The following is a 26,961-nucleotide window of genomic DNA, read 5'->3' on the forward strand; positions in this document are numbered from 1 at the left end:
AAGTTCTTGTCCCAAGTCTTGAGAAGTCACTCGTCCCAAGTCTTGAGAAGTCACTTGTCCCAAGCCTTGAGAAGTTATTGTCCCAAGTCTTGAGAAGTCACTTGTCCCAAGTCTTGAGAAGTCACTCGTCCCAAGTCTTGAGAAGTCACTCGTCCCAAGTCTTGAGAAGTTCTTGTCCCAAGTCTTGAGAAGTCACTTGTCCCAAGTCTTGAGAAGTCACTCGTAGCAAGTCTTGAAAAGTCACTCGTCCCAAGTCTTGAGAAGTTCTTGTCCCAAGTCTTGATAAGTCACTCGTCCCAAGTCTTGAGAAGTCTCTCGTCCCAAGTCTTGAGAAGTTCTTGTCCCAAGTCTTGAGAAGTCACTCGTCCCAAGTCTTGAGAAGTCACTTGTCCCAAGTCTTGAGAAGTTCTTGTCCCAAGTCTTGAGAAGTCATTCGTCCCAAGCCTTGAGAAGTCACACGTCCCAAGTCTTGAGAAGTCACTCGTCCCAAGTCTTGAGAAGTCACTCGTCCCAAGTCTTGAGAAGTTCTTGTCCCAAGTCTTGAGAAGTCACTTGTCCCAAGTCTTGAGAAGTCCCTCGTCCCAAGTCTTGAGAAGTTCTTGTCCCAAGTCTTGAGAAGTCACTTGTCACAAGTCTTGAGAAGTCACACGTCCCAAGTCTTGAGAAGTCACTCGTCCCAAGTCTTGAGAAGTTCTTGTCCCAAGTCTTGAGAAGTTCTTGACCAAGTCTTGAGAAGTCACTCGTCCCAAGTCTTGAGAAGTCACTCGTCCCAAGTCTTGAGAAGTTCTTGTCCCAAGTCTTGAGAAGTCCTTGTCCCAAGTCTTGAGAAGTTCTTGTCCCAAGTCTTGAGAAGTCACTTGTCCCAAGTCTTGAGAAGTCACTCGTCCCAAGTCTTGAGAAGTCACTCGTCCCAAGTCTTGAGAAGTTCTTGTCCCAAGTCTTGAGAAGTCACTCGTCCCAAGTCTTGAGAAGTCACTTGTCCCAAGTCTTGAGAAGTTCTTGTCCCAAGTCTTGAGAAGTCACTCGTCCCAAGTCTTGAGAAGTCACTTGTCCCAAGTCTTGAGAAGTCACTTGTCCCAAGTCTTGAGAAGTCACTTGTCCCAAGTTTTGAGAAGTGCGTGTCCCAAGTCTTGAGAATTTCTTGTCCAAGGCTTCTCTGCTTGTTTAGGGCTGTACCTCACCCGTCTTTGCTGAATTCAATTTTTTTTCGAAAATTTCGAAAATTCTTAGTTTTCTTCGCGTTTCACGCCATTTCCAGCCGTTTTTAATTTTTTTAAAATTTCGACAATTTTTGAAAATTTTCAAAGGGGTACCCCTTTGACAAATTTCAATTTTTTTGAAAATTTTCGAAAAATCAAAAAACGTGGGAAATCGTCCAAAACGCGCACAAAACTAAAAATTTTTGAAAAATTCTGTATTCAAAATTTTTGTCAAAAATGTCGAAAATTTTCAGTTTTCTATGCGTTTCATGCCATTTGCAGCCATTTTTAATTTTTTTAAAATTTCGACAATTTTTGAAAATTTTCAAAGGGGTACCCCTTTGAGAAATTTCAATTTTTTCGAAAATTTTCGAAAAATCAAAAAACGTGGGAAATCGTCCAAAACGCGCAAAAAACTAAGAATTTTTGAAAAATTCTGTATTCAAAATTTTTGTCGAAAATGTCCCAAGCCTTGAGAAGTCACTCGTCCCAAGTCTTGAGAAGTCCTTGTCCCAAGTCTTGAGAAGTTCTTGTCCCAAGTCTTGAGAAGTCACTTGTCCCAAGTCTTGAGAAGTCACACGTCTCAAGTCTTGAGAAGTCACTCGTCCCAAGTCTTGAGAAGTCTCTCGTCCCAAGTCTTGAGAAGTTCTTGTCCCAAGTCTTGAGAAGTCACTTGTCCCAAGTCTTGAGAAGTCACTCGTCCCAAGTCTTGAGAAGTTCTTGTCCCAAGTCTTGAGAAGTCACTTGTCCCAAGTCTTGAGAAGTCACACGTCCCAAGTCTTGAGAAGTCACTCGTCCCAAGTCTTGAGAAGTTCTTGTCCCAAGTCTTGAGAAGTTCTTGACCCAAGTCTTGAGAAGTCACACGTCCCAAGTCTTGAGAAGTCACTCGTCCCAAGTCTTGAGAAGTCACTCGTCCCAAGTCTTGAGAAGTTCTTGTCCCAAGTCTTGAGAAGTCCTTGTCCCAAGTCTTGAGAAGTTCTTGTCCCAAGTCTTGAGAAGTCACTTGTCCCAAGTCTTGAGAAGTCACTCGTCCCAAGTCTTGAGAAGTCACTCGTCAAAAGTCTTGAGAAGTTCTTGTCCCAAGTCTTGAGAAGTTCTTGTCCCAAGTCTTGAGAAGTCACTCGTCCCAAGTCTTGAGAAGTCACTCGTCCCAAGTCTTGAGAAGTCACTTGTCCCAAGTCTTGAGAAGTTCTTGTCCCAAGTCTTGAGAAGTCACTCGTCCCAAGTCTTGAGAAGTCACTTGTCCCAAGTCTTGAGAAGTCACTTGTCCCAAGTCTTGAGAAGTCACTTGTCCCAAGTTTTGAGAAGTGCGTGTCCCAAGTCTTGAGAATTTCTTGTCCAAGGCTTCTCTGCTTGTTTAGGGCTGTACCTCACCCGTCTTTGCTGAATTCAATTTTTTTTCGAAAATTTTGAAAATTCTTAGTTTTCTTCGCGTTTCACGCCATTTGCAGCCATTTTTAATTTTTTTAAAATTTCGACAATTTTTGAAAATTTTCAAAGGGGTACCCCTTTGACAAATTTCAATTTTTTCGAAAATTTTCGAAAAATCAAAAAACGTGGGAAATCGTCCAAAACGCGCAAAAATCTAAGAATTTTTGAAAAATTCTGTATTCAAAATTTTTGTCGAAAATGTCCCAAGCCTTGAGAAGTCACTCGTCCCAAGTCTTGAGAAGTCCTTGTCCCAAGTCTTGAGAAGTTCTTGTCCCAAGTCTTGAGAAGTCACTTGTCCCAAGTCTTGAGAAGTCACACGTCCCAAGTCTTGAGAAGTCACTCGTCCCAAGTCTTGAGAAGTCTCTCGTCCCAAGTCTTGAGAAGTTCTTGTCCCAAGTCTTGAGAAGTCACTTGTCCCAAGCCTTGAGAAGTCACTCGTCCCAAGTCTTGAGAAGTTCTTGTCCCAAGTCTTGAGAAGTCACTCGTCCCAAGTCTTGAGAAGTCACTCGTCCCAAGTCTTGAGAAGTTCTTGTCCCAAGTCTTGAGATGTCCTTGTCCCAAGTCTTGAGAAGTTCTTGTCCCAAGTCTTGAGAAGTCACTTGTCCCAAGTCTTGAGAAGTCACTCGTCCCAAGTCTTGAGAAGTCACTCGTCCCAAGTCTTGAGAAGTTCTTGTCCCAAGTCTTGAGAAGTCACTCGTCCCAAGTCTTGAGAAGTCACTTGTCCCAAGTCTTGAGAAGTTCTTGTCCCAAGTCTTGAGAAGTCACTCGTCCCAAGTCTTGAGAAGTCACTCGTCCCAAGTCTTGAGAAGTTCTTGTCCCAAGTCTTGAGAAGTCACTCGTCCCAAGTCTTGAGAAGTCACTTGTCCCAAGTCTTGAGAAGTTCTTGTCCCAAGTCTTGAGAAGTCATTCGTCCCAAGCCTTGAGAAGTCACACGTCCCAAGTCTTGAGAAGTCACTCGTCCCAAGTCTTGAGAAGTCACTCGTCCCAAGTCTTGAGAAGTTCTTGTCCCAAGTCTTCAGAAGTCACTTGTCCCAAGTCTTGAGAAGTCCCTCGTCCCAAGTCTTGAGAAGTTCTTGTCCCAAGTCTTGAGAAGTCACTTGTCACAAGTCTTGAGAAGTCACACGTCCCAAGTCTTGAGAAGTCACTCGTCCCAAGTCTTGAGAAGTTCTTGTCCCAAGTCTTGAGAAGTTCTTGACCAAGTCTTGAGAAGTCACTCGTCCCAAGTCTTGAGAAGTCACTCGTCCCAAGTCTTGAGAAGTCACTCGTCCCAAGTCTTGAGAAGTTCTTGTCCCAAGTCTTGAGAAGTCCTTGTCCCAAGTCTTCAGAAGTTCTTGTCCCAAGTCTTGAGAAGTCACTTGTCCCAAGTCTTGAGAAGTCACTCGTCCCAAGTCTTGAGAAGTCACTCGTCCCAAGTCTTGAGAAGTTCTTGTCCCAAGTCTTGAGAAGTCACTCGTCCCAAGTCTTGAGAAGTCACTTGTCCCAAGTCTTGAGAAGTTCTTGTCCCAAGTCTTGAGAAGTCACTCGTCCCAAGTCTTGAGAAGTCACTTGTCCCAAGTCTTGAGAAGTCACTTGTCCCAAGTCTTGAGAAGTCACTTGTCCCAAGTTTTGAGAAGTGCGTGTCCCAAGTCTTGAGAATTTCTTGTCCAAGGCTTCTCTGCTTGTTTAGGGCTGTACCTCACCCGTCTTTGCTGAATTCAATTTTTTTTCGAAAATTTCGAAAATTCTTAGTTTTCTTCGCGTTTCACGCCATTTCCAGCCGTTTTTAATTTTTTTAAAATTTCGACAATTTTTGAAAATTTTCAAAGGGGTACCCCTTTGACAAATTTCAATTTTTTTGAAAATTTTCGAAAAATCAAAAAACGTGGGAAATCGTCCAAAACGCGCACAAAACTAAAAATTTTTGAAAAATTCTGTATTCAAAATTTTTGTCAAAAATGTCGAAAATTTTCAGTTTTCTATGCGTTTCATGCCATTTGCAGCCATTTTTAATTTTTTTAAAATTTCGACAATTTTTGAAAATTTTCAAAGGGGTAGCCCTTTGAGAAATTTCAATTTTTTCGAAAATTTTCGAAAAATCAAAAAACGTGGGAAATCGTCCAAAACGCGCAAAAAACTAAGAATTTTTGAAAAATTCTGTATTCAAAATTTTTGTCGAAAATGTCCCAAGCCTTGAGAAGTCACTCGTCCCAAGTCTTGAGAAGTCCTTGTCCCAAGTCTTGAGAAGTTCTTGTCCCAAGTCTTGAGAAGTCACTTGTCCCAAGTCTTGAGAAGTCACACGTCTCAAGTCTTGAGAAGTCACTCGTCCCAAGTCTTGAGAAGTCTCTCGTCCCAAGTCTTGAGAAGTTCTTGTCCCAAGTCTTGAGAAGTCACTTGTCCCAAGTCTTGAGAAGTCACTCGTCCCAAGTCTTGAGAAGTTCTTGTCCCAAGTCTTGAGAAGTCACTTGTCCCAAGTCTTGAGAAGTCACACGTCCCAAGTCTTGAGAAGTCACTCGTCCCAAGTCTTGAGAAGTTCTTGTCCCAAGTCTTGAGAAGTTCTTGACCCAAGTCTTGAGAAGTCACACGTCCCAAGTCTTGAGAAGTCACTCGTCCCAAGTCTTGAGAAGTCACTCGTCCCAAGTCTTGAGAAGTTCTTGTCCCAAGTCTTGAGAAGTCCTTGTCCCAAGTCTTGAGAAGTTCTTGTCCCAAGTCTTGAGAAGTCACTTGTCCCAAGTCTTGAGAAGTCACTCGTCCCAAGTCTTGAGAAGTCACTCGTCCCAAGTCTTGAGAAGTTCTTGTCCCAAGTCTTGAGAAGTTCTTGTCCCAAGTCTTGAGAAGTCACTCGTCCCAAGTCTTGAGAAGTCACTCGTCCCAAGTCTTGAGAAGTCACTTGTCCCAAGTCTTGAGAAGTTCTTGTCCCAAGTCTTGAGAAGTCACTCGTCCCAAGTCTTGAGAAGTCACTTGTCCCAAGTCTTGAGAAGTCACTTGTCCCAAGTCTTGAGAAGTCACTTGTCCCAAGTTTTGAGAAGTGCGTGTCCCAAGTCTTGAGAATTTCTTGTCCAAGGCTTCTCTGCTTGTTTAGGGCTGTACCTCACCCGTCTTTGCTGAATTCAATTTTTTTTCGAAAATTTTGAAAATTCTTAGTTTTCTTCGCGTTTCACGCCATTTCCAGCCGTTTTTAATTTTTTAAAAATTTCGACAATTTTTGAAAATTTTCAAAGGGGTACCCCTTTGACAAATTTCAATTTTTTTGAAAATTTTCGAAAAATCAAAAAACGTGGGAAATCGTCCAAAACGCGCACAAAACTAAAATTTTTTGAAAAATTCTGTATTCAAAATTTTTGTCAAAAATGTCGAAAATTTTCAGTTTTCTATGCGTTTCATGCCATTTGCAGCCATTTTTAATTTTTTTAAAATTTCGACAATTTTTGATAATTTTCAAAGGGGTACCCCTTTGAGAAATTTCAATTTTTTCGAAAATTTTCGAAAAATCAAAAAACGTGGGAAATCGTCCAAAACGCGCAAAAAACTAAGAATTTTTGAAAAATTCTGTATTCAAAATTTTTGTCGAAAATGTCCCAAGCCTTGAGAAGTCACTCGTCCCAAGTCTTGAGAAGTCCTTGTCCCAAGTCTTGAGAAGTTCTTGTCCCAAGTCTTGAGAAGTCACTTGTCCCAAGTCTTGAGAAGTCACACGTCTCAAGTCTTGAGAAGTCACTCGTCCCAAGTCTTGAGAAGTCTCTCGTCCCAAGTCTTGAGAAGTTCTTGTCCCAAGTCTTGAGAAGTCACTTGTCCCAAGTCTTGAGAAGTCACTCGTCCCAAGTCTTGAGAAGTTCTTGTCCCAAGTCTTGAGAAGTCACTTGTCCCAAGTCTTGAGAAGTCACTCGCCCCAAGTCTTGAGAAGTTCTTGTCCCAAGTCTTGAGAAGTTTTTGACCCAAGTCTTGAGAAGTCACACGTCCCAAGTCTTGAGAAGTTACTCGTCCCAAGTCTTGAGAAGTTCTTGTCCCAAGTCTTGAGAAGTTCTTGACCCAAGTCTTGAGAAGTCACACGTCCCAAGTCTTGAGAAGTTCTTGTCCCAAGTCTTGAGAAGTTCTTGACCCAAGTCTTGAGAAGTCACTCGTCCCAAGTCTTGAGAAGTCACTCGTCCCAAGTCTTGAGAAGTTCTTGTCCCAAGTCTTGAGAAGTCCTTGTCCCAAGTCTTGAGAAGTTCTTGTCCCAAGTCTTGAGAAGTCACTTGTCCCAAGTCTTGAGAAGTCACTCGTCCCAAGTCTTGAGAAGTCACTCGTCCCAAGTCTTGAGAAGTTCTTGTCCCAAGTCTTGAGAAGTCACTCGTCCCAAGTCTTGAGAAGTCACTTGTCCCAAGCCTTGAGAAGTTCTTGTCCCAAGTCTTGAGAAGTCACTTGTCCCAAGTCTTGAGAAGTCACTCGTCCCAAGTCTTGAGAAGTCACTCGTCCCAAGTCTTGAGAAGTTCTTGTCCCAAGTCTTGAGAAGTCACTTGTCCCAAGTCTTGAGAAGTCACTCGTAGCAAGTCTTGAAAAGTCACTCGTCCCAAGTCTTGAGAAGTTCTTGTCCCAAGTCTTGAGAAGTCACTCGTCCCAAGTCTTGAGAAGTCACTCGTCCCAAGTCTTGAGAAGTTCTTGTCCCAAGTCTTGAGAAGTCACTCGTCCCAAGTCTTGAGAAGTCACTTGTCCCAAGTCTTGAGAAGTTCTTGTCCCAAGTCTTGAGAAGTCATTCGTCCCAAGCCTTGAGAAGTCACACGTCCCAAGTCTTGAGAAGTCACTCGTCCCAAGTCTTGAGAAGTCACTCGTCCCAAGTCTTGAGAAGTTCTTGTCCCAAGTCTTGAGAAGTCACTTGTCCCAAGTCTTGAGAAGTCCCTCGTCCCAAGTCTTGAGAAGTTCTTGTCCCAAGTCTTGAGAAGTCACTTGTCACAAGTCTTGAGAAGTCACACGTCCCAAGTCTTGAGAAGTCACTCGTCCCAAGTCTTGAGAAGTTCTTGTCCCAAGTCTTGAGAAGTTCTTGACCAAGTCTTGAGAAGTCACTCGTCCCAAGTCTTGAGAAGTCACTCGTCCCAAGTCTTGAGAAGTCACTCGTCCCAAGTCTTGAGAAGTTCTTGTCCCAAGTCTTGAGAAGTCCTTGTCCCAAGTCTTCAGAAGTTCTTGTCCCAAGTCTTGAGAAGTCACTTGTCCCAAGTCTTGAGAAGTCACTCGTCCCAAGTCTTGAGAAGTCACTCGTCCCAAGTCTTGAGAAGTTCTTGTCCCAAGTCTTGAGAAGTCACTCGTCCCAAGTCTTGAGAAGTCACTTGTCCCAAGTCTTGAGAAGTTCTTGTCCCAAGTCTTGAGAAGTCACTCGTCCCAAGTCTTGAGAAGTCACTTGTCCCAAGTCTTGAGAAGTCACTTGTCCCAAGTCTTGAGAAGTCACTTGTCCCAAGTTTTGAGAAGTGCGTGTCCCAAGTCTTGAGAATTTCTTGTCCAAGGCTTCTCTGCTTGTTTAGGGCTGTACCTCACCCGTCTTTGCTGAATTCAATTTTTTTTCGAAAATTTCGAAAATTCTTAGTTTTCTTCGCGTTTCACGCCATTTCCAGCCGTTTTTAATTTTTTAAAAATTTCGACAATTTTTGAAAATTTTCAAAGGGGTACCCCTTTGACAAATTTCAATTTTTTTGAAAATTTTCGAAAAATCAAAAAACGTGGGAAATCGTCCAAAACGCGCACAAAACTAAAATTCTTTGAAAAACTCTGTATTCAAAATTTTTGTCAAAAATGTCGAAAATTTTCAGTTTTCTATGCGTTTCATGCCATTTGCAGCCATTTTTAATTTTTTTAAAATTTCGACAATTTTTGAAAATTTTCAAAGGGGTACCCCTTTGAGAAATTTCAATTTTTTCGAAAATTTTCGAAAAATCAAAAAACGTGGGAAATCGTCCAAAACGCGCAAAAAACTAAGAATTTTTGAAAAATTCTGTATTCAAAATTTTTGTCGAAAATGTCCCAAGCCTTGAGAAGTCACTCGTCCCAAGTCTTGAGAAGTCCTTGTCCCAAGTCTTGAGAAGTTCTTGTCCCAAGTCTTGAGAAGTCACTTGTCCCAAGTCTTGAGAAGTCACACGTCTCAAGTCTTGAGAAGTCACTCGTCCCAAGTCTTGAGAAGTCTCTCGTCCCAAGTCTTGAGAAGTTCTTGTCCCAAGTCTTGAGAAGTCACTTGTCCCAAGTCTTGAGAAGTCACTCGTCCCAAGTCTTGAGAAGTTCTTGTCCCAAGTCTTGAGAAGTCACTTGTCCCAAGTCTTGAGAAGTCACTCGCCCCAAGTCTTGAGAAGTTCTTGTCCCAAGTCTTGAGAAGTTTTTGACCCAAGTCTTGAGAAGTCACACGTCCCAAGTCTTGAGAAGTCACTCGTCCCAAGTCTTGAGAAGTTCTTGTCCCAAGTCTTGAGAAGTTCTTGACCCAAGTCTTGAGAAGTCACACGTCCCAAGTCTTGAGAAGTTCTTGTCCCAAGTCTTGAGAAGTTCTTGACCCAAGTCTTGAGAAGTCACTCGTCCCAAGTCTTGAGAAGTCACTCGTCCCAAGTCTTGAGAAGTTCTTGTCCCAAGTCTTGAGAAGTCCTTGTCCCAAGTCTTGAGAAGTTCTTGTCCCAAGTCTTGAGAAGTCACTTGTCCCAAGTCTTGAGAAGTCACTCGTCCCAAGTCTTGAGAAGTCACTCGTCCCAAGTCTTGAGAAGTTCTTGTCCCAAGTCTTGAGAAGTCACTCGTCCCAAGTCTTGAGAAGTCACTTGTCCCAAGTCTTGAGAAGTTCTTGTCCTAAGTCTTGAGAAGTCATTCGTCCCAAGCCTTGAGAAGTCACTCGTCCCAAGTCTTGAGAAGTCACTTGTCCCAAGTCTTGAGAAGTTCTTGTCCTAAGTCTTGAGAAGTCACTTGTCCCAAGTCTTGAGAAGTCACACGTCCCAAGTCTTGAGAAGTCACTCGTCCCAAGTCTTGAGAAGTCACTCGTCCCAAGTCTTGAGAAGTTCTTGTCCCAAGTCTTGAGAAGTCACTTGTCCCAAGTCTTGAGAAGTCACTCGTCCCAAGTCTTGAGAAGTTATTGTCCCAAGTCTTGAGAAGTCACTTGTCCCAAGTCTTGAGAAGTCACACGTCCCAAGTCTTGAGAAGTCACTCGTCCCAAGTCTTGAGAAGTTCTTGTCCCAAGTCTTGAGAAGTCACTCGTCCCAAGTATTGAGAAGTCACTTGTCCCAAGTCTTGAGAAGTTCTTGTCCCAAGTCTTGAGAAGTCACTCGTCCCAAGTCTTGAGAAGTCACTTGTCCCAAGTCTTGAGAAGTCACTTGTCCCAAGTCTTGAGAAGTCACTTGTCCGAAGTTTTGAGAAGTGCGTGTCCCAAGTCTTGAGAAGTCACTTGTCCCAAGTTTTGAGAAGTTCTTGTCCCAAGTCTTCTCTGCTTGTTTAGGGCTGTACCTCACCCGTCTTTGCTGAATTCAATTTTTTTTCGAAAATTTCGAAAATTCTTTGTTTTCTTCGCGTTTCACGAAATTTGCAGCCGTTTTTAATTTTTTTAAAATTTCGACAATTTTTGAAAATTTTCAAAGGGGTACTCCTTTGACAAATTTCAATTTTTTTGAAAATTTTCGAAAAATCAAAAAACGTTGGAAATCGTCCAAAACGCGCACAAAACGAAGAATTTTTGAAAAATTCTGTATTCAAAATTTTTGTCGAAAATGTCGTCCCAAGCCTTGAGAAGTCACTCGTCCCAAGTCTTGAGAAGTCCTTGTCACAAGTCTTGAGAAGTTCTTGTCCCAAGTCTTGAGAAGTCACTTGTCCCAAGTCTTGAGAAGTCACACGTCCCAAGTCTTGAGAAGTCACTCGTCCCAAGTCTTGAGAAGTCACTCGTCCCAAGTCTTGAGAAGTCACTTGTCCCAAGTCTTGAGAAGTCACTTGTCCCAAGTCTTGAGAAGTCACTCGTCCCAAGTCTTGAGAAGTCACTCGTCCCAAGTCTTGAGAAGTTCTTGTCCCAAGTCTTGAGAAGTCACTCGTCCCAAGTCTTGAGAAGTCACTTGTCCCAAGTCTTGAGAAGTTGTTGTCCCAAGTCTTGAGAAGTCACTCGTCCCAAGTCTTGAGAAGTCACTTGTCCCAAGTCTTGAGAAGTCACTTGTCCCAAGTTTTGAGAAGTGCGTGTCCCAAGTCTTCAGAAGTCACTTGTCCCAAGTTTTGAGAAGTGCGTGTCCCAAGTCTTGAGAATGTCACTTGTCCCAAGTTTTGAGAAGTTCTTGTCCCAAGTCTTCTCTGCTTGTTTAGGGCTGTACCTCACCCGTCTTTGCTGAATTCAATTTTTTTTCGAAAATTTCAAAAATTCTTAGTTTTCTTCGCGTTTCACGCCATTTGCAGCCGTTTTTAATTTTTTTAAAATTTTGAAAAATTTTGAAAATTCTCAAAGGGAAATTTCAATTTTTTCGAAAAATTTCGAAATATTGAAAAACGTGGCAAATCGTCCAAAAAGCGCACAAAACTAAGAATTTTTGAAAATTTTCAACTTTTAATTTTTTCCAAATTTTCCGAAAATTTTTGGTTTTGTGCGCATTACAGAAGGTTTGCATCGTTTTTTGATTTTTCTAAAAATTTGAAATTTTTTTCTTCTAAATTTGACCTGTCCCATTCCTATCAGGACTAGACTCCCAAGTCTTGAGAAGTCACTTGTCCCAAGTCTTGAGAAGTCCTTTTCCGAAGTCTTGAGAAGTCACTTGTCCCAAGTTTTGAGAAGTGCGTGTCCCAAGTCTTGAAATGTCACTTGTCCCAAGTCGTGAGAAGTCACTTGTCCCAAGTCTTGAGAAGTCACTCGTCCCAAGTCTTGAGAAGTCACTTGTTCCAAGTCTTGAGAAGTCACTTGTCCCAAGTCTTGATAAGTCACTTGTCCCAAGTCTTGAGAAGTGCGTGTCCCAAGTCTTGAGAAGTCACTTGTCCCAAGTCTTGAGAAGTGCGTGTCCCAAGTCTTTAGAAGTCACTTGTCCCAAGTCTTGAGAAGTTCTTATCCCAAGTCTTGAGAAGTCACTTGTCCCAAGTCTTGAGAAGTTCTTGTCCCAAGTCTTGAGAAGTTCTTGTCCCAATTCTTGAGAAGTCACTCGTCCCAAGTCTTGAGAAGTCACTCGTCCGAAGTCTTGAGAAGTCTCAAGACTTGGGACAAGTTACTTCTCAAGACTTGGGACACGCACTTCTCAATACTTGGGACAAGTAACTTCTCAAGACTTGGGACACGCACTTCTCAAGACTTGGACAAGTGTCTTCTCAAGACTTGAGCAAGTGACTTCTCAAACCTTGGGACACGCACTTCTGAAATCTTGGGACAAGTGACTTCACAAGACTTGGGACACGTACTTCTCAAACCTTGGGACAAGTGACTTCTGAAGACTTGGGACAAATGACATCTCAAGACTTGGGACACGCACTTCTCAAAACTTGGCACAAGTGACTTCTCAAGACTTGGGACAAGTGACTTCTCAAGACTTGGGACCAGTAACTTCTCAAGACTTGGGATAAGTGACTTCTCAAGACTTGGAACAAGTGTCTTCTCAAGACTTGGGACACGCACTTCTCAAGACTTGGGACAAGTGACTTCTCAAGACTTGGGTTAAGTGACTCCTCAATACTTGGGACAAGTGACATCTCAATACTTGGGACACGCACTTCTCAAGACTTGGGACAAGTGACTACTCAAGACTTGGGACAAGTGACTTCTCAAGACTTGGGACAAGTGTCTTCTCAAGACTTGGGACACGCACTTTTCAAAACTTGGGACAAGTGAGTCCTGAAGACTTGGGCAAGTGACTTCTCAAGACTTAGAACACGCACTTCTCAAGACTTGGGACAAGTGACTTCTCAAGACTTGGGACACGCACTTCTCAAGACTTGGACAAGTGACTTCTCCAGACTTGGGACAAGTGACATCTCAAGACTTGGAACACGCACTTCTCAAAACATGGGACAAGTGACTTCTCAAGACTTGTTACAAGTGACTTCTCAAGTCTTGGGACAAGTGACTTCTCAAGACTTGGGACAAGTAACTTCTGAAGACTTGGGATAAGTGACTTTTCAAGACTTGGGACAAATGACTTCTCAATACTTGGGACAAGTGACTTCTCAAGACTTCGGACAAGTGACTTCTCAAGACTTGGGACACGCACTTCTCAAAACGTGGGACAAGTGACTTCTCCAGACTTGGGACAAGTGACATCTCAAGACTTGGAACACGCACTTCTCAAAACATGGGACAAGTGACTTCTCAAGACTTGTTACAAGTGACTTCTCAAGTCTTGGGACAAGTGACTTCTCAAGACTTGGGACAAGTAACTTCTGAAGACTTGGGATAAGTGACTTTTCAAGACTTGGGACAAATGACTTCTCAATACTTGGGACAAGTGACTTCTCAAGACTTCGGACAAGTGACTTCTCAAGACTTGGGTCAAGAACTTCTCAAGACTTGGGACGAGTGACTTCTCAAGACTTGGGACGAATGACTTCTCAAGACTTGGGACGAGAGACTTCTCAAGACTTGGGACAAGTGACTTCTCAAGACTTGGTGCAAGTGACTTCTCAAGACTTGGGACAAGTGACTTCTCAAGACTTGGGATAAGTGACTTCTCAAGACTTTGAACAAGTGACTTCTCAAGACTTGGGACAAGTGACTTCTAAAGACTTGAGACAAGTGACTTCTCAAGACTTGGGACACGCACTTCTCAAGACTTGGGACAAGTGACTTCTCAAGACTTTGGACACGCACTTCTCAAGACTTGGGACAAGTGACTTCTCATGACTTGGGACAAGTGACTTCTCAAGACTTGGGACAAGTGACTTCTTAAGGCTTGGAACAAATGACTTCTCAAGGCTTGGGACAAGTGACTTAGACAAGTCTTGAGACATCGGTTTGTGCACAACCGGCTTATGCAGGGCTCGATGTGTGACCGAACGTGTCCATGCCCGTCTCGGTATCTGCTTTACGTGTTGCCTCCCGCACCACGGATTTTAGGAGATGGTACGTCAAGAGTCCGTGTGAGGCACAGACCGCGTCTCAAAGAACATCAGACACAGTCTGACAGCGATCGGTTCTTCAAGGCATCAGGTAGGTTGAAATTTGGAACAAACTTTGAATTTTTTTAAAAATTTTCCACAAATAAAAAAATGGTTGAAATTGTCCAAAATGCGCACAAAACCAAAACGTTTTAAAAACCCAACAATTTTTGGTTTTGTGCGCTTTTCAGACAATTTGCAGCAGTTTTGATTTTTCGAAAATTTTCAAAATTTTCAAAGATTTTGAAACTCTGACCAAGAGATGCATGCCAGCCTCGGTGAATGCCTCACCCTGTCTTTGCCGGACTCGGCCTCGATATTTTCCGATTGCTGATGCCTCGTTTTCTGCAGAACCGGCCTCTGCAGGGCTCCATGTGTGACTGACCGTGTCCCTGTCCGTCTCGGTGTCTCCCGCATCTGGGCTTTTCAGTGACGGCACGTCAGAGACCGTGTGATGCACAGACCGCGTTCGTCAGAGACACAGTACATCAGACACAGACCAACAGCGACCGGTTGTGCAAAGCATGAGGTGGTGAGAATTTTGAAAGAAATTTTGAAAAAATTTGAATATTTTAGAAAAATAAGAAAATGCGTAAAATTGTCCAAGAAACGCACAAAACCGAAAAGTTTTGAAAAATTCCACTTCCAATTTTTTTCCTAAAATTTAAAAAAAAAATGGTTTTGTGCGCTTTTCAGACAATTTCTTGCATTTTTTGATTTTTCGAAAATTTTTAAAAATTTGTACATTTGTTCAAAATTCACCCCAAGGGATGACTGACCGACAGGGTGAGTGCCTCTCATTGTGTCTGCCGTTCTAGGTCTCTACCTTATCCGGTAGCTGCCTGCCTCGGTGCCTGCAAAACCGGCCTCTGCTGAAGAGTCTGTGACTGACCTGTTTCTGGCGGTCGCGGTCTCTGACTCAGCCGTTCTCTGCCTCTATTAGGAAACCCCACGGACTGATATTGTCGTGACTCTGACATGACGCCGATATTTGCGTCACCTCAAACGGACATGAATAATGCTTCTTCGGGTTTTATCACCCCTTCAATTCGGGCCATTTCCATTATATCAACGTTTCCCACACATTCTTCAGTTATCAGTATGAAACACGTGAAATTGATACGTGACGTATAGATAACAGTCCCCCCCCCCCACATCGGGCGATGTGTTCATTCTGTGAAGTTCACCTGTGATACGAACAAGGCCGGTAAGTATTTCAGTACATGTTTGTTTCGTAACAACATCTACGTAACAAAATAGTTTTTCTTACTAGGTACAAGGCCCGATGTACACCAAGGAAACTGGAAACTTCAACTCAACCTCAACTCCATTTCCACTGCGAACCAAATATTTTATAAAATCTTCTTGGTGCTACAAATGTAACCTCCGACTGTTCTAAGGCAGATAAAACTGACCTTGCGCAGTGCAGATTTGAGTTTCTGCGTCATGCGTTAACGGGGTTAATCCAGAACGTCTTTTCCTTCTCCTAATATCACCAGACAACCACTGGATCAACGATGGGTGATACCGTTTATCGTGAATGAAGAAACTTTTTAACGAATCTGCTTCATAAACGTTCACACATTCAAGAAGCAAATGTTTTTCCATTTAAAAATGGGAGTAGTTGAAGTTGAGTTCAAGTTTCCAGTTTATTTCTATGTTTTAAGTTAAGTATAAAGTATTTACAAACGCAATGTATGTCTTTACTGTTGAGAGCAATGATACTATAACTTGTTTGTCAGAGACGTGACAACTAGAGAAATTTAAGAACAAATTACAGTTCTGTGTGGCGATAATCAGATGACACGTAACGAATGAATGGAAATAATCGATCGTTCTCGGCGGCTGTCGACTGCAACATAATATCGAGATTAGGGAGCAGATCGATTAATATATCCGAGATAAACGCAAAAATCATCACAGCTTAAACTACGTTTGTAAAGTGTAAGTAATAGTAAGAGATTATTCTGATTACCTCGAAAATATCTCGTTAGGTAACATGTACACATTTCTAGGTCATCGGCGAAGTGTATGTACTCACAGTGCAATGACGCAGTGTTTAATACTGTCCAAGCTGATCGACAATAGAGATATTACATCACATAATCTTAAAGTACCTCAGTGAACAATTTTTGTACAAGCCTTTATTTATTTTAGAGATCTGCTAAAGGCATAATGAAATCAAATACAGATTAAGCGGTAAAATGGATCGACACAGATTAATAATAAAGCAACCCTATGAGTTTTAAATCAGATAACCCCGTACTAAATATTATCTAAATCCGTACAGAGGTTTCGGAGATGATAAATATTAGTTGAAGGACGGACAGACAGGCGGCACTTCGCAAAATTATGCATGACAAATAGCCTTTCACGTACAATCGATTTGGAACACTGCAGTTAACTATTTAAGATGAGTCTCCTACTATCACAGATATTATTTATGTTCATTTAGGATAATTACTAGAAGAAATTACCTTCTACCGCAATGATTAAAATAGGAGAACTCTTCAAGATGCCGACCTTCCTCCTGAAGATACTACAACTGGTAAGTGGGTGTTAAGACAGACATTTTTCTACGTTCCTGTTTCTTTCTGATACCAGAGTTACGCATTGGCCTTCACAATTCATGGACGCATAATGTATATTCATTAATGGTAAATCGGACAGTAAGCAGTTAAGCATTCATGAAACCTGTAATTCTAGACATTGACCCAGAATAGAGTATCCAAGACGTTAAAATCTAAAATGTAAACCTGAATTTCGTCCCAAAGGAATAAATATAAACATAATGTTGAATTTATTTTCTTGTACAATTATAGAAAGAAATGTTCCAAACAGAAGTAACATACTGTAATTATACGCGGTCATACGTATGTAGAAAAGTTCGCATAACCTCCTACACATCATCTGTGCACGAAAACATTTGTTACCCGTCCATTCGATAGTTCTTTAATGATGAACTGTTTGTGTCACATTCACTGTACAAGACCTTTCACATTTGGCCCGTAGTTCAGTGATATCGTTAATTTAGATCTTTGCCAGTTCATGTTAGCAACACCGAAGAATTTTCACTTTTCAAAGTTTACCAAGATACTTTCATCAGAAAAAAACAAAAACCAATTGACGCTTGAAACCAAGCAACTGACACAACGCTAAACGGGCTTATCATGCTGTTAAAATTTCACAGTCTCTCCTTATCGCAAAATTAACGTTTACCGAGATATGAGTATGTAACGTCGTTTTTCCACTTTATATATGATGAATCATTTTCCATAAATTTGACAAAATTACAGTCGAGTTCATCGTGGACCAACAGTTATCGCAATTAAATACTTCCCACAGATGTCAGCAGCTATTTATTATTTACTTAGTGTTCTGTCTGACGACAGGTCCATATGAACAGGATCCTTCCATCCTTTTCTCGGACTGGGACCTGTTCATATACGTTCTTGGCAGATGATCCAGAAGTGGTTTGCCATTGCCTTCTTCTGTGTGAGTGTGAATGGAGTAATTGTTGGGATGCCACGGAGGAAAACTCCGTGTTGCCTAGACCACGGCCTTGCCCAACACAAGTTATAAATTCGGGCACCAACGGGGAATCGAACCCGAGACCCCAGGATTACAAGGTCAGCGTTCTAACCGCTAGACCACCTCATCTTATTATTATTTAGTGTTCTGTCTGACGACAGGTCCATGTGAACAGGATCCTTCCATCCTTTTCTCGGACTGGGACCTGTTCATATACGTTCTTGGCAGATAATCCAGAAGTGGTTTGCCATTGACTTCTTCTGTGTGTGAATGGAGTAATTGTTGGGATGCCACGGAGGAAAACTCCGTGTTGCCTAGACCACGGCCTTGCCCAACACAAGTTATATATTCGGGCACCGCCTGGAATCGAACCCGAGACCCCAGGATTACAAGGCCAGCGTTCTAACCGCTAGACCACCTCATCTTATTATTTATTTAGTGTTCTGTCTGACGACAGGTCCATATGAACAGGATCCTTCCATCCTTTTCTCGGACTGGGACCTGTTCATATACGTTCTTGGCAGAGGATCCAGAAGTGGTTTGCCATTGCCTTCTTCTGTGTGTGAATGGAGTAATTGTTGGGATGCCACGGAGGAAAACTCCGTGTTGCCTAGACCACGGCCTTGCCCAACACAAGTTATAAATTCGGGCACCGCCGGGAATCGAACCCGAGACCCCAGGATTACAAGGCCAGCGTTCTAACCGCTAGACCACCAAATTTAATAAGAATCCATTAAGAACTCGTGACTGGATTTCCCTCTTACAGGTGGTGACGATTATTTGCGTAGGCTTGGTGGCGAGCGAATGGTACGTTGCCGCGTCACCCACCAAAGCAGCTGTGGTGAACGGGACCCTCATCGGATACATAATGCTCTCCACTGTTATAATCCTTGGGGTTATCTTGGATACTCCATTAGATCGCAAGCTGGTAAGTACTGCTCATTCATTCGTGTAGCCAAAAGCAAATACATTACGTCTACTCGTGGAAAGAGTTGGTAATCGCCGAGGTATTTGCGAATCATTGAAAATCAAAGCCCTTTCTGGCCACACATGCGTTGCCATGTTACCAGAAAACACAAACTTTGGCGAAATACAGGGCAATGTCACTCTCCCTCGACAAGGCGGGAAGGCAGACAAACACTTTCGAATTTGGCTCGTACTTTAATCAAAAACGTCTGGTAAAACCAAACCAGACTTGTCTTTGATTTCACTGAAGTCTTTCACTCTGAATGAAAACTCGGAAGACACAGGCGTGGGTGAGAAGTTGACATTAAAACTGATCTTGAGTTAATGATGTAGAGTTTGTGGGCTGAATTTTTCTGGCTCTGTGTAAGGACCTCCGAGTCCCAGAAAAAAAAATCGAATGACTTTACTGGCTTGGTGACTGTCAGCTTCTCAAGAAGCAACTCGGCCCCGTTGATTGGTTAGTTTAATTATCTTCGAATCTCAGTTTCACTAAAGTGGTACGATTCGATTGCAATTGAATAATTGAATGAATAAAAAGGTTAGTGGCTGTAAGCATCGCCAAAAATACAGGGTTATTCATAATTCTCTGACACATTACAAAAAATCGCTAGACATGAATGGTTCAATGGATGATAACATATGACATGCCGATAGAAAGAAAAACTCTCTAAGTTTATTTTACATACCCCATAAATGCTCAATGTGTCCGCTCTTTGTGACGAGGCAGACGTCAAGCCGATAACCCATTTTCGCCCATACCCTCTGCAGCATGTCACGATCGATTCGTGAGATGGCAGCGATGATTTGTCTTCGCAGTTCAGGCAGGTACAAAAACCTGGTCCTTAACGTACCCCCACAAGAAAGAAAATCACACGGCGTCAGGTCAGGTGATCGGGGTGGCCAACGAAGTCGCTCATGATCATTGGAAGCCATGCATCTGATCCAACGTTTTGGCAAATGCTGACTGAGGTAGCAGCGGACGAGGATACCATTCGGCTCAGTTTCGTGTTAAAAGAGTTACGTGAAACTCTGCGTAAGACGTACTCATATTCTTAGGAAACCGATTTCATGCAACCAGATTAATATTTGACTCGCCTAATGCTCGTTCTCTGCCTTTATAATAGATCCTGGTTATCACGCTACCAGGGGCCGTTATGTTCTTCGCGTCCGGAGCCATAATGATGGAGGCCTGGAACATCTACGCCGTTCGGTCAGACAAAGTTCTTGGAGCTGGCATCCTGACTTTCTTGAACGGCATCGCCTACATAGCGGACTTTGGGCTTACGTTCTTAAAATATCGATAGCATCGACGAATTGAAATGAGATTCTTCTGAACAAGGACGTAGTGCAAGGTCTTCGTAATTTTCAGTCAGAGTTTTAAATTACATTTAACAACCCCAATTTTTTTTCTCCCGCTAACAGTATTTCTACAAACACACAAAAATATATATCACCTCAGAAGAATCGAATTGCCTATTGTGATAACATGTCTGTTTAAATTATTTTCATAATTTAAATAAACCACTATAAAATTCATATTTAATATTAAATGCTTATTCTCTTGAATACATCAGTTTCCTTTATGGTACTATACGGTTTGTGTACGCCCGTTCATCCGTCTATAGTCTATGTCAGTGGTATTCAACCTTTTTCGTTCGCGTACCCCCAGATATAATTTCTCTTCAACTTTGTACCCCCAAAGTTGTTGGTGTATAATCCAAGTTATACATAGTATATAATCTACATCTAAAATAAATTAAATAAATTACATTACTCATTATTCAGTGTTTATCATAAAATAATATATATATTTTTTTAAATTTCACGTACCCTCTAAGATGTCTTCGCGTACCCCCCGGGGGTCACGTACCCCAGGTTGAATACCACTGGTCTATGTCATGGTTAGGTTCTCTAGTTAACTTGTGGCGCTCTGTAAACTCTCAAGATGTCCCTGTCGAGCAAGTAAGCGCAGTTTTTAATCAGATTTAACTAAAGCAGCATGGCTGCCTTATTCTTTAACAGAAAACGTTCTTCGTGACCTACTCAAATACAAATAATTTTAATAAAATATGGAAGTCTCAAAGCCGACACTTGTGTTTTAATTTTCAACGATAAGAGACCTCTCGAAATCCCTATACTGAAAGTAGATGAAATATATTCAGAAAGTCTCAAATCCTATATATTCAGACAGACTTACGCTTAAAAAGCATCTGAAAACAAGCAAATTAATTTACAGATCAGGTCGATTTCATAACGCATTTGTACCCATAATTATACAAATTTAAAGATGAGACAATTTATGTAGAAGTGAAGTGTAATCGAAAAATTCGAAAACGGGTATTAGTTCGGTGAAATGCGGACTGATGGATAGCCATGGTCCCTCCGCTGGGAGTTCAAAGCCTCGAACAACGCGAGCTGGCCATTGCAGGCACCGAAGCTGACGCCACAGCATGAAGAAGACTGTGGCAGCACGTTCCTATTTCAACAAAGCAGTACTTCACCCTATTTTCATCGCCACGTTTCTCAGTCCGTCCGAATTTAATTTATTTTGCGGGGTGTGGGGATATGCTGAGAAGACTTTACCTATCCCAACCCACGACTTCTTAAAAATGTTGATGAACTCAGAATTTACGATAATATTTCGAGAAATCTTGTTTATGGTATGCAAATTTCTCTATTGTGTATAGTTTACGTTTTTAGAACACGTTTTTAACACTGGAAAATACATAAAATAATCAGCAATTATCTAACTGTAAACTGTATGTTTTACTTCGATTTAGGACTAAAATTAATTCGCAAAATTACATTTTCAGTCCTTGGATATAATGGAATAAAATTCAACGCGCAGTAATTATTACAACAGTTACAATTCATTTTAAGACCCAAATTTGACCTCCTGTACAATATCCATTAATACAACTCACTACCTCTTAAGTGTGTGTCATCGAAAGCGTCGTCCAACTTATCTAGGCACTACAGCGATGACGTGACCCACAGAAGGCACTTGATCTGTTCCTTCTTAGTGGGAGACGAACTGTAACACGCACCTGACTATCCCAAACACATCCGTCATCGCTGGCCAGCTGAGGTCCACCGTCCACTATCGTGACTGTACGTATTCCCTTCTTATATTTCCAAACCAATTTCATCATTCTGCTCGCCGGAAATAATAACAAAGGAAGGCAAATAAAAGATGGTTTTGTTTCTTTGGTAATGGCGTATGAGAACAACTGAAATACGAGCTGGGGTTCCACCGATGCAATTCCCAGTTCTGATGAAGTTCATTTTGACATTTGATATCCCCACATTCCGCAGAAAACCAAGCAAATACGTTCCTCAAGGTTCAGAGGTCATCCGTCTGTAGCGCTGGTTGTGTATCTACTTCTCTGTTTCTGTGTTACTGAGAGCACCGACTACGAAAACAGAATGAGAGGAATGGGATGACAAAGATGCTGGCAACATTAGCCCGATAACGACGTAGTACCATCTGAAATTGCAGTTGATTATTTCAATGAGTTCGCTGGTACGATATTTACTATGGTAAATGTGCAAGTCTCAACATGGCGGGAAAGACAACTTTTTGTAAGGAATCAGAACGCACATTTCTTAATTTTCGTAGAAATATCGTAAAAATTCGATGTCAAAACCGGGCGGGAATATAATTTCTGAGTTGCATGCAATTATTTTTTATGTTAATGGAGTAAAGGTAGTCAGTATGATCTTAGGTCTTCACAGCGGGGAGTATGAAGATTTCCGTCTTCTGGGTTGTTGCGCTGTGTAGTCTGGTCGATGTTAACCAACGTTTCAGAGGTCATACTGCCTCCATCATCAGAGTATGAAGATTTCTGTCTTCTGGGTTGTTGCGCTGTGTAGTCTGGTCGATGTTTCCCAACGTTTCGGAGGTCATACTGGCTCCATCATCAGAGTATGAAGATTTCTGTCTTCTGGGTTGTTGCACTGTGTAGTCTGGTCGATGTTAACCAACATTTTAGAGGTCATACTGCCTCCGTCATCAGAGTATGAAGATTTCTGTCTTCTGGGTTGTTGCGTCGTGTAGTATGGTCGATGTTAACCAACGTTTCAGAGGTCATACCGCCTCCATCATCAGGGCGATGAGTATGAAGATTTCTGTCTTCTGGGTTGTTGCGCTGTGTAGTATGGTAGATGTTAACCAACATTTCAGAGGTCATACTGCCTCCATCATCAGAGTATGAAGATTTCTGTCTTCTGGGTTGTTGCGCTGTGTAGTCTGGTCGATGTTTAACAACGTTTCAGAGGTCATACTGCCTCCGTCATCAGAGTATGAAGATTTCTGTCTTCTGGGTTGTTGCGCTGTGTAGTCTGGTCGATGTTTAACAACGTTTCAGAGGTCATACTGCCTCCGTCATCAGAGTATGAAGATTTCTGTCTTCTGGGTTGTTGCGCTGTGTAGTCTGGTCGATGTTTAACAACGTTTCAGAGGTCATACTGCCTCCATCATCAGAGTATGAAGATTTCTGTCTTCTGGGTTGTTGCGCTGTGTAGTCTGGTCGATGTTTAACAACGTTTCAGAGGTCATACTGCCTCCGTCATCAGAGTATGAAGATTTCTGTCTTCTGGGTTGTTGCGCCGTGTAGTCTGGTCGATGTTAACCAACGTTTCAGAGGTCATACTGCCTCCATCATCAGGGCGATGAAGATTTCTGTCTTCCGGGTTGTTGCGTCGTGTAGTCTGGTAGAAGTTTACAGAAGTTACAGAGGTCCTTGCTGCCTCTATCATCAGGGCGACTTCTACCAGACTACACGTCGTAACAACCCAGAAGACAGATATCTTCTGAAATTAGTCTTCATAATACGTGACTGTGATAAATAGACTTATAACGTAATCGCACATAATAAGAGCGATAGGTCGCCTTTGCTATCCAGTCTGGTGATACAAGTATTTAGCGACTGCAAAATTTAGGAAAACGTTTTCGGTCGAAAGAGGAAAGACGGACGATGGAAGAATGTAATGTAAACCAGGAATAAATTTTAGAATTCAGTGTTCTATTTCAGCCAATAATTCACACCGATCTAACGTCCATCAAACGAAAATTTGACATATCCATGACCACTTTGAAGACACTCTGTGATATCTGGATGATGGCATTACTAAAATTTATGTGAAACGTCACGCAGACTACATGACAGGACTTCCATCTTTTTTTTATATGTGACAAGAATCCAAACCAACTTCATTAAAAACACGTATGCTACATATTCCTGAAATCAATAACTCTTTTATTGAGGTTATAAAACGAAAAAAAAATGACTTGTCTCAATGCAAAGAGCAACAAATCTGGGACGTCCACTGTTTTATTCCTTCCAAATTTTCAGTTCCTGGATTCTGACTTTTATCCCCTACAAACAGTTCAGAATCAGTCTGCGGGGTTTCGAGTTCAGATTCAAAAAGATTTCGTGTCATAATACAATTTACAAAGCCGGAATAAAACCATAAAAGTTCCTACTTCTCTAACGTAACTATTGTAACACCCAGTTAATTAACATTCTCATTAACACTGACTTTAAACATTACATTACATTTTTGAGGTAGTCATTAGCTACTAAGAAAACGAATAAAGTCCTTAATTATAAGTCGAGGAAATTCGCTTTTGACACACGCTTTCACGCTGTGCAAAAAACCATTGAAAGATTTTACATAAATAAAGTAGTTTTGGGAACCGAATTCCCTAAGCGACGTATAAAAAAATTATATCAAAAGATAAACTACAGACGCCAGACAATTTTGTAGTCACTCATGAATAAAATCTGAAATCTGAGCCATGAGGTAATGAGCCAAGGTCTGAGTGGCTTCTTCTCTGCTTCGAATTTACATGAAAAGCAAAGCAAAGCCATGAGAAAGGCAGTCAGTCGGTCGAATCATACTGCCCGCAGGAATTCTTACGTCAACGCGATGCCTCTTACAGTCGGACGTCAAACACATCTTTTGAGACTTCTTAGAAACGTCGAGTGGAACTAACACGTATAATCTTGTTCAGGTGCTCCTTAAACTTTCCGAAGATATACAACAAATGCGATAAAGTTGTTATCAGTTCACTTGTATCATCAGCACGATACAAAATCATCTACCCAGAGGCCATGGATATAATTTAACGACGTTCCGGACTCATCTCTCTCCCTCTCTCTTTTTCGACGTCTGATGGAGAGGGATTTGAGTCTCTCAAGGACGTTTTAAGCGCTGAATGGAAATCTAAAAAGGGTCCTATGTTGGTTCAGAAGGTTTAAATGAAAAAAGGAACCTATATTTGGAACTGCTTCGACTAACACCGCAAAATATCGTCGACAGCCGTTGACATGCGTGGGAATTTCAGTCTGTCCTTCCAAAATTTAAAAAGAAAATGATCAAAGACCCCTTTAATTCACTCAAACTGACGGACAGAAATGAACAGTTATCAACATAACGCACCAGGATGCTATACCACGGGCCTTTCCGTCTCTCGCTGTTAATGAAGAAAAGTCCTTAAGTCTAAAACATTTGGTACGCACCAGATTTAAAACTATTTTGAACTCTTCCGCAGACTTTCACATTTATGTCAGTATAGACGGTGGTCTAGCGGTTAGAACGCTGGCCTTGTAAGCCTGGGGTCCCGGGTTCAATTCCCGGTGGCGCTCAGATTTATAACTTGGTTGGGCAAGGCCGTGGTTTAGGCAACACGGAGTTTTCCTCCGTGGCATCACAACAATTACTCCATTCACACACAGAAGAAGGCAATGGCAAACCACTTCTGGATCATCTGCCAAGAACGTATATGAACAGGTCCCAGTCCGAGAAAAGGATGGAAGGATCCTGTTCATATGGACCTGTCGTCAGACAGAACACTAAATAAAATAAATAAGAGAATTTTCCTAAATTTCCATGCTGCTAATTTATTACTTTCAAAACACATATTAATGAAGCAATTCGTGTGTAAAGAATCGTACAAAGTGAACAATCATTGAAGCCATGAAGCCAGTAAGATCGCCCAAAGCGGACTACCTTATAAACAACAGGTAGTTTCCTTGTGCGCGCTGACATTCATTTGAATTTTATTTAAAAAAAAGTTCCACTTGAAGATTCGAAGAAATCAATTGTCTCGAAGGCAAAAATAAAAATAAGTTAGGGTTGAGCAGGGATCGAAGCAGGGGGCAGCTAGGTCGGTGGTGAGTACAAGGTGTAAGGTCAATTTACGGTTGGGTGAACTGAGATAATTTGGAATAGAGTTCTATGTATCTGGAGATTAAACGTAAATTCACTGAGAATTCCAAGTAATTTATGGATGCTGAAAGTTTAATTAGGCTATATTTCACACTAAGCACTGATATGATCTACTTATATTAATCGCCCGAGAGAGAAACGTCAGGTTATAACTCCATTATCGAAGATTTAATTTATGAATCTTCGGTTTTCACTTTTAAAAGTTTCTCTCTATTCCATAATCTTGTAACGATTCGCGGTCGAATACGACCGTACTCTCAGAGACGATATCACAGGAGTGCTACTTAGAGAAGGGTCCTCTGTTCTATTGTCTCCTTGAGACCTGTCCCTCCAAATTAGCATCACCGAGGGCTAAGTCTACCAACGTTTCATCGGCGTTCGCTGCTTCCATCATCAGAGCGATGAGTAGCTATAAATCCAAACCAAAGAGATGCAAAGAAGCTTACCAACGTTTCGATGGTCTTTGCTGCCTCCATCATCACGTACAACAAACCGCCTGGGAGCTTTATTACATCGCAGCATAAATTACGAACGTAATATAAGTGTTATAAAGTCAATTTTTACAATAGATATCTCCGGGGTCCGGAGAGAAACCTCTCACGGGCCGTAGTTTGCTCATCCCTGCCCTTTTGAAATAACCGACTTTCTTCTCTCGCACCAAGAACCTGTGTTCTCGCTATCAGGTCCCTGTGCGAACACTCAGATTGCATCTGACCCATATTAGAAAAAAAACGCTCCTGGGTTGTCCCAGGGCCTCAAATTGAATTCTCCAGCGTCACATGTTCCAGAACTCGTCACTGCAGTAAGAGTCGAGTCATTCCACGTGACTGCATCTGAATCTACCAACAGAATCTCAAAAGCAGTCAGCTAAACTAAGCACCGCGGAGTCCTGGGTTCGCGCTCAGATCAGTCTACGTGGTATCCGTGGTGAAGAAATTGCCTTTCTCCAAGTCCCTCCATTTTCCCCTGACAACGTAATTTCACCGCTGGAGCCATATGAATCCAATCAAAACCCTCCCATCGCGTATCAACATCCACTTAAATAATATCCTTCCACCTATTTAAATTATTAAGCTCCACATCACGTGTATTTCCCTTACGTAGAAATATTAACACTGTTCTGAAACGCGCTTGTGTTCTTCCCTTCAGACCCAAGAATACGTACCCCCAAAACCACAAAAAATGTAAAATTATAATTTTATACATTGGATTTAGGCAGTCATTAAATTATGACAGTAAAGGGAGTTCAAATAAGAAAGTGAACGGAAACATGTCGTGTGAAAAATGATGGTCTAATGTAAATCGAATATTTCGATAAAGAACATCATTTAATATTTTAAATAGTTTAAATGTTAATTATTTTAAGTGAAACATGAAACATGATGGTCTAATGTAAATCGAATATTTCGATAAAGAACATCATTTAATATTTTAAATATTTTAAATGTTAATTATTGTAAGTGAAACATGAAAAATGATGGTCTAATGTAAATCGAATATTTCGATAAAGAACATTATTTAATATTTTAAATATTTTAAAATGTTAATTATTGTAATATTTTAATATTTAATAAGAATTATTGTGATTAGA

General features: G+C 41.5%; 2 protein-coding genes across 5 annotated transcripts in view; one reads left to right on the top strand and one right to left on the bottom strand.

Moving 5' to 3' along the window:
* Positions 1 to 26,961, bottom strand: part of DNAlig3 (DNA ligase 3) — a 281,323-nt gene that overhangs the window by 51,540 nt on the left and 202,822 nt on the right. The gene's annotated exons all lie outside the window — the stretch shown is intronic.
* Positions 14,422 to 19,673, top strand: LOC110835674 (uncharacterized). Of its 4 annotated transcripts, none has more exons than XM_087349351.1 (5): positions 14,422 to 14,847; positions 15,383 to 15,584; positions 16,096 to 16,188; positions 17,938 to 18,099; positions 19,262 to 19,673. In XM_087349351.1, the coding sequence occupies exons 3-5, from the start codon at positions 16,129 to 16,131 to the stop codon at positions 19,439 to 19,441; spliced, it is 402 nt and encodes a 133-aa protein (XP_087205477.1). In that variant the 5' UTR covers positions 14,422 to 14,847; positions 15,383 to 15,584; positions 16,096 to 16,128; the 3' UTR covers positions 19,442 to 19,673. The 4 variants fall into 4 exon arrangements, with proteins under 4 accessions (XP_087205477.1, XP_087205518.1, XP_021931844.2 ...); XM_087349392.1 differs by having other exon boundaries at positions 15,421 to 15,584; XM_022076152.2 differs by lacking the exon at positions 15,383 to 15,584.

Source organism: Zootermopsis nevadensis, unplaced genomic scaffold (assembly GCF_977971745.1).
Source record: "Zootermopsis nevadensis isolate Lab colony 2312 unplaced genomic scaffold, Znev_1.0 Znev_ptg000001l, whole genome shotgun sequence".
NCBI classification, from domain to species: domain Eukaryota; kingdom Metazoa; phylum Arthropoda; class Insecta; order Blattodea; family Termopsidae; genus Zootermopsis; species Zootermopsis nevadensis.

Excerpts from the sequence above, each read along its gene's own strand:
- LOC110835674 (XM_087349351.1), top strand. The coding sequence starts at position 16,129 with ATGATTAAAATAGGAGAACTCTTCAAGATGCCGACCTTCCTCCTGAAG. Across the intron at positions 16,189-17,937 it reads TCCTGAAGATACTACAACTG|GTGGTGACGATTATTTGCGT; the intron begins GTAAGTGGGTGT and ends TCCCTCTTACAG. Across the intron at positions 18,100-19,261 it reads CTCCATTAGATCGCAAGCTG|ATCCTGGTTATCACGCTACC; the intron begins GTAAGTACTGCT and ends CCTTTATAATAG.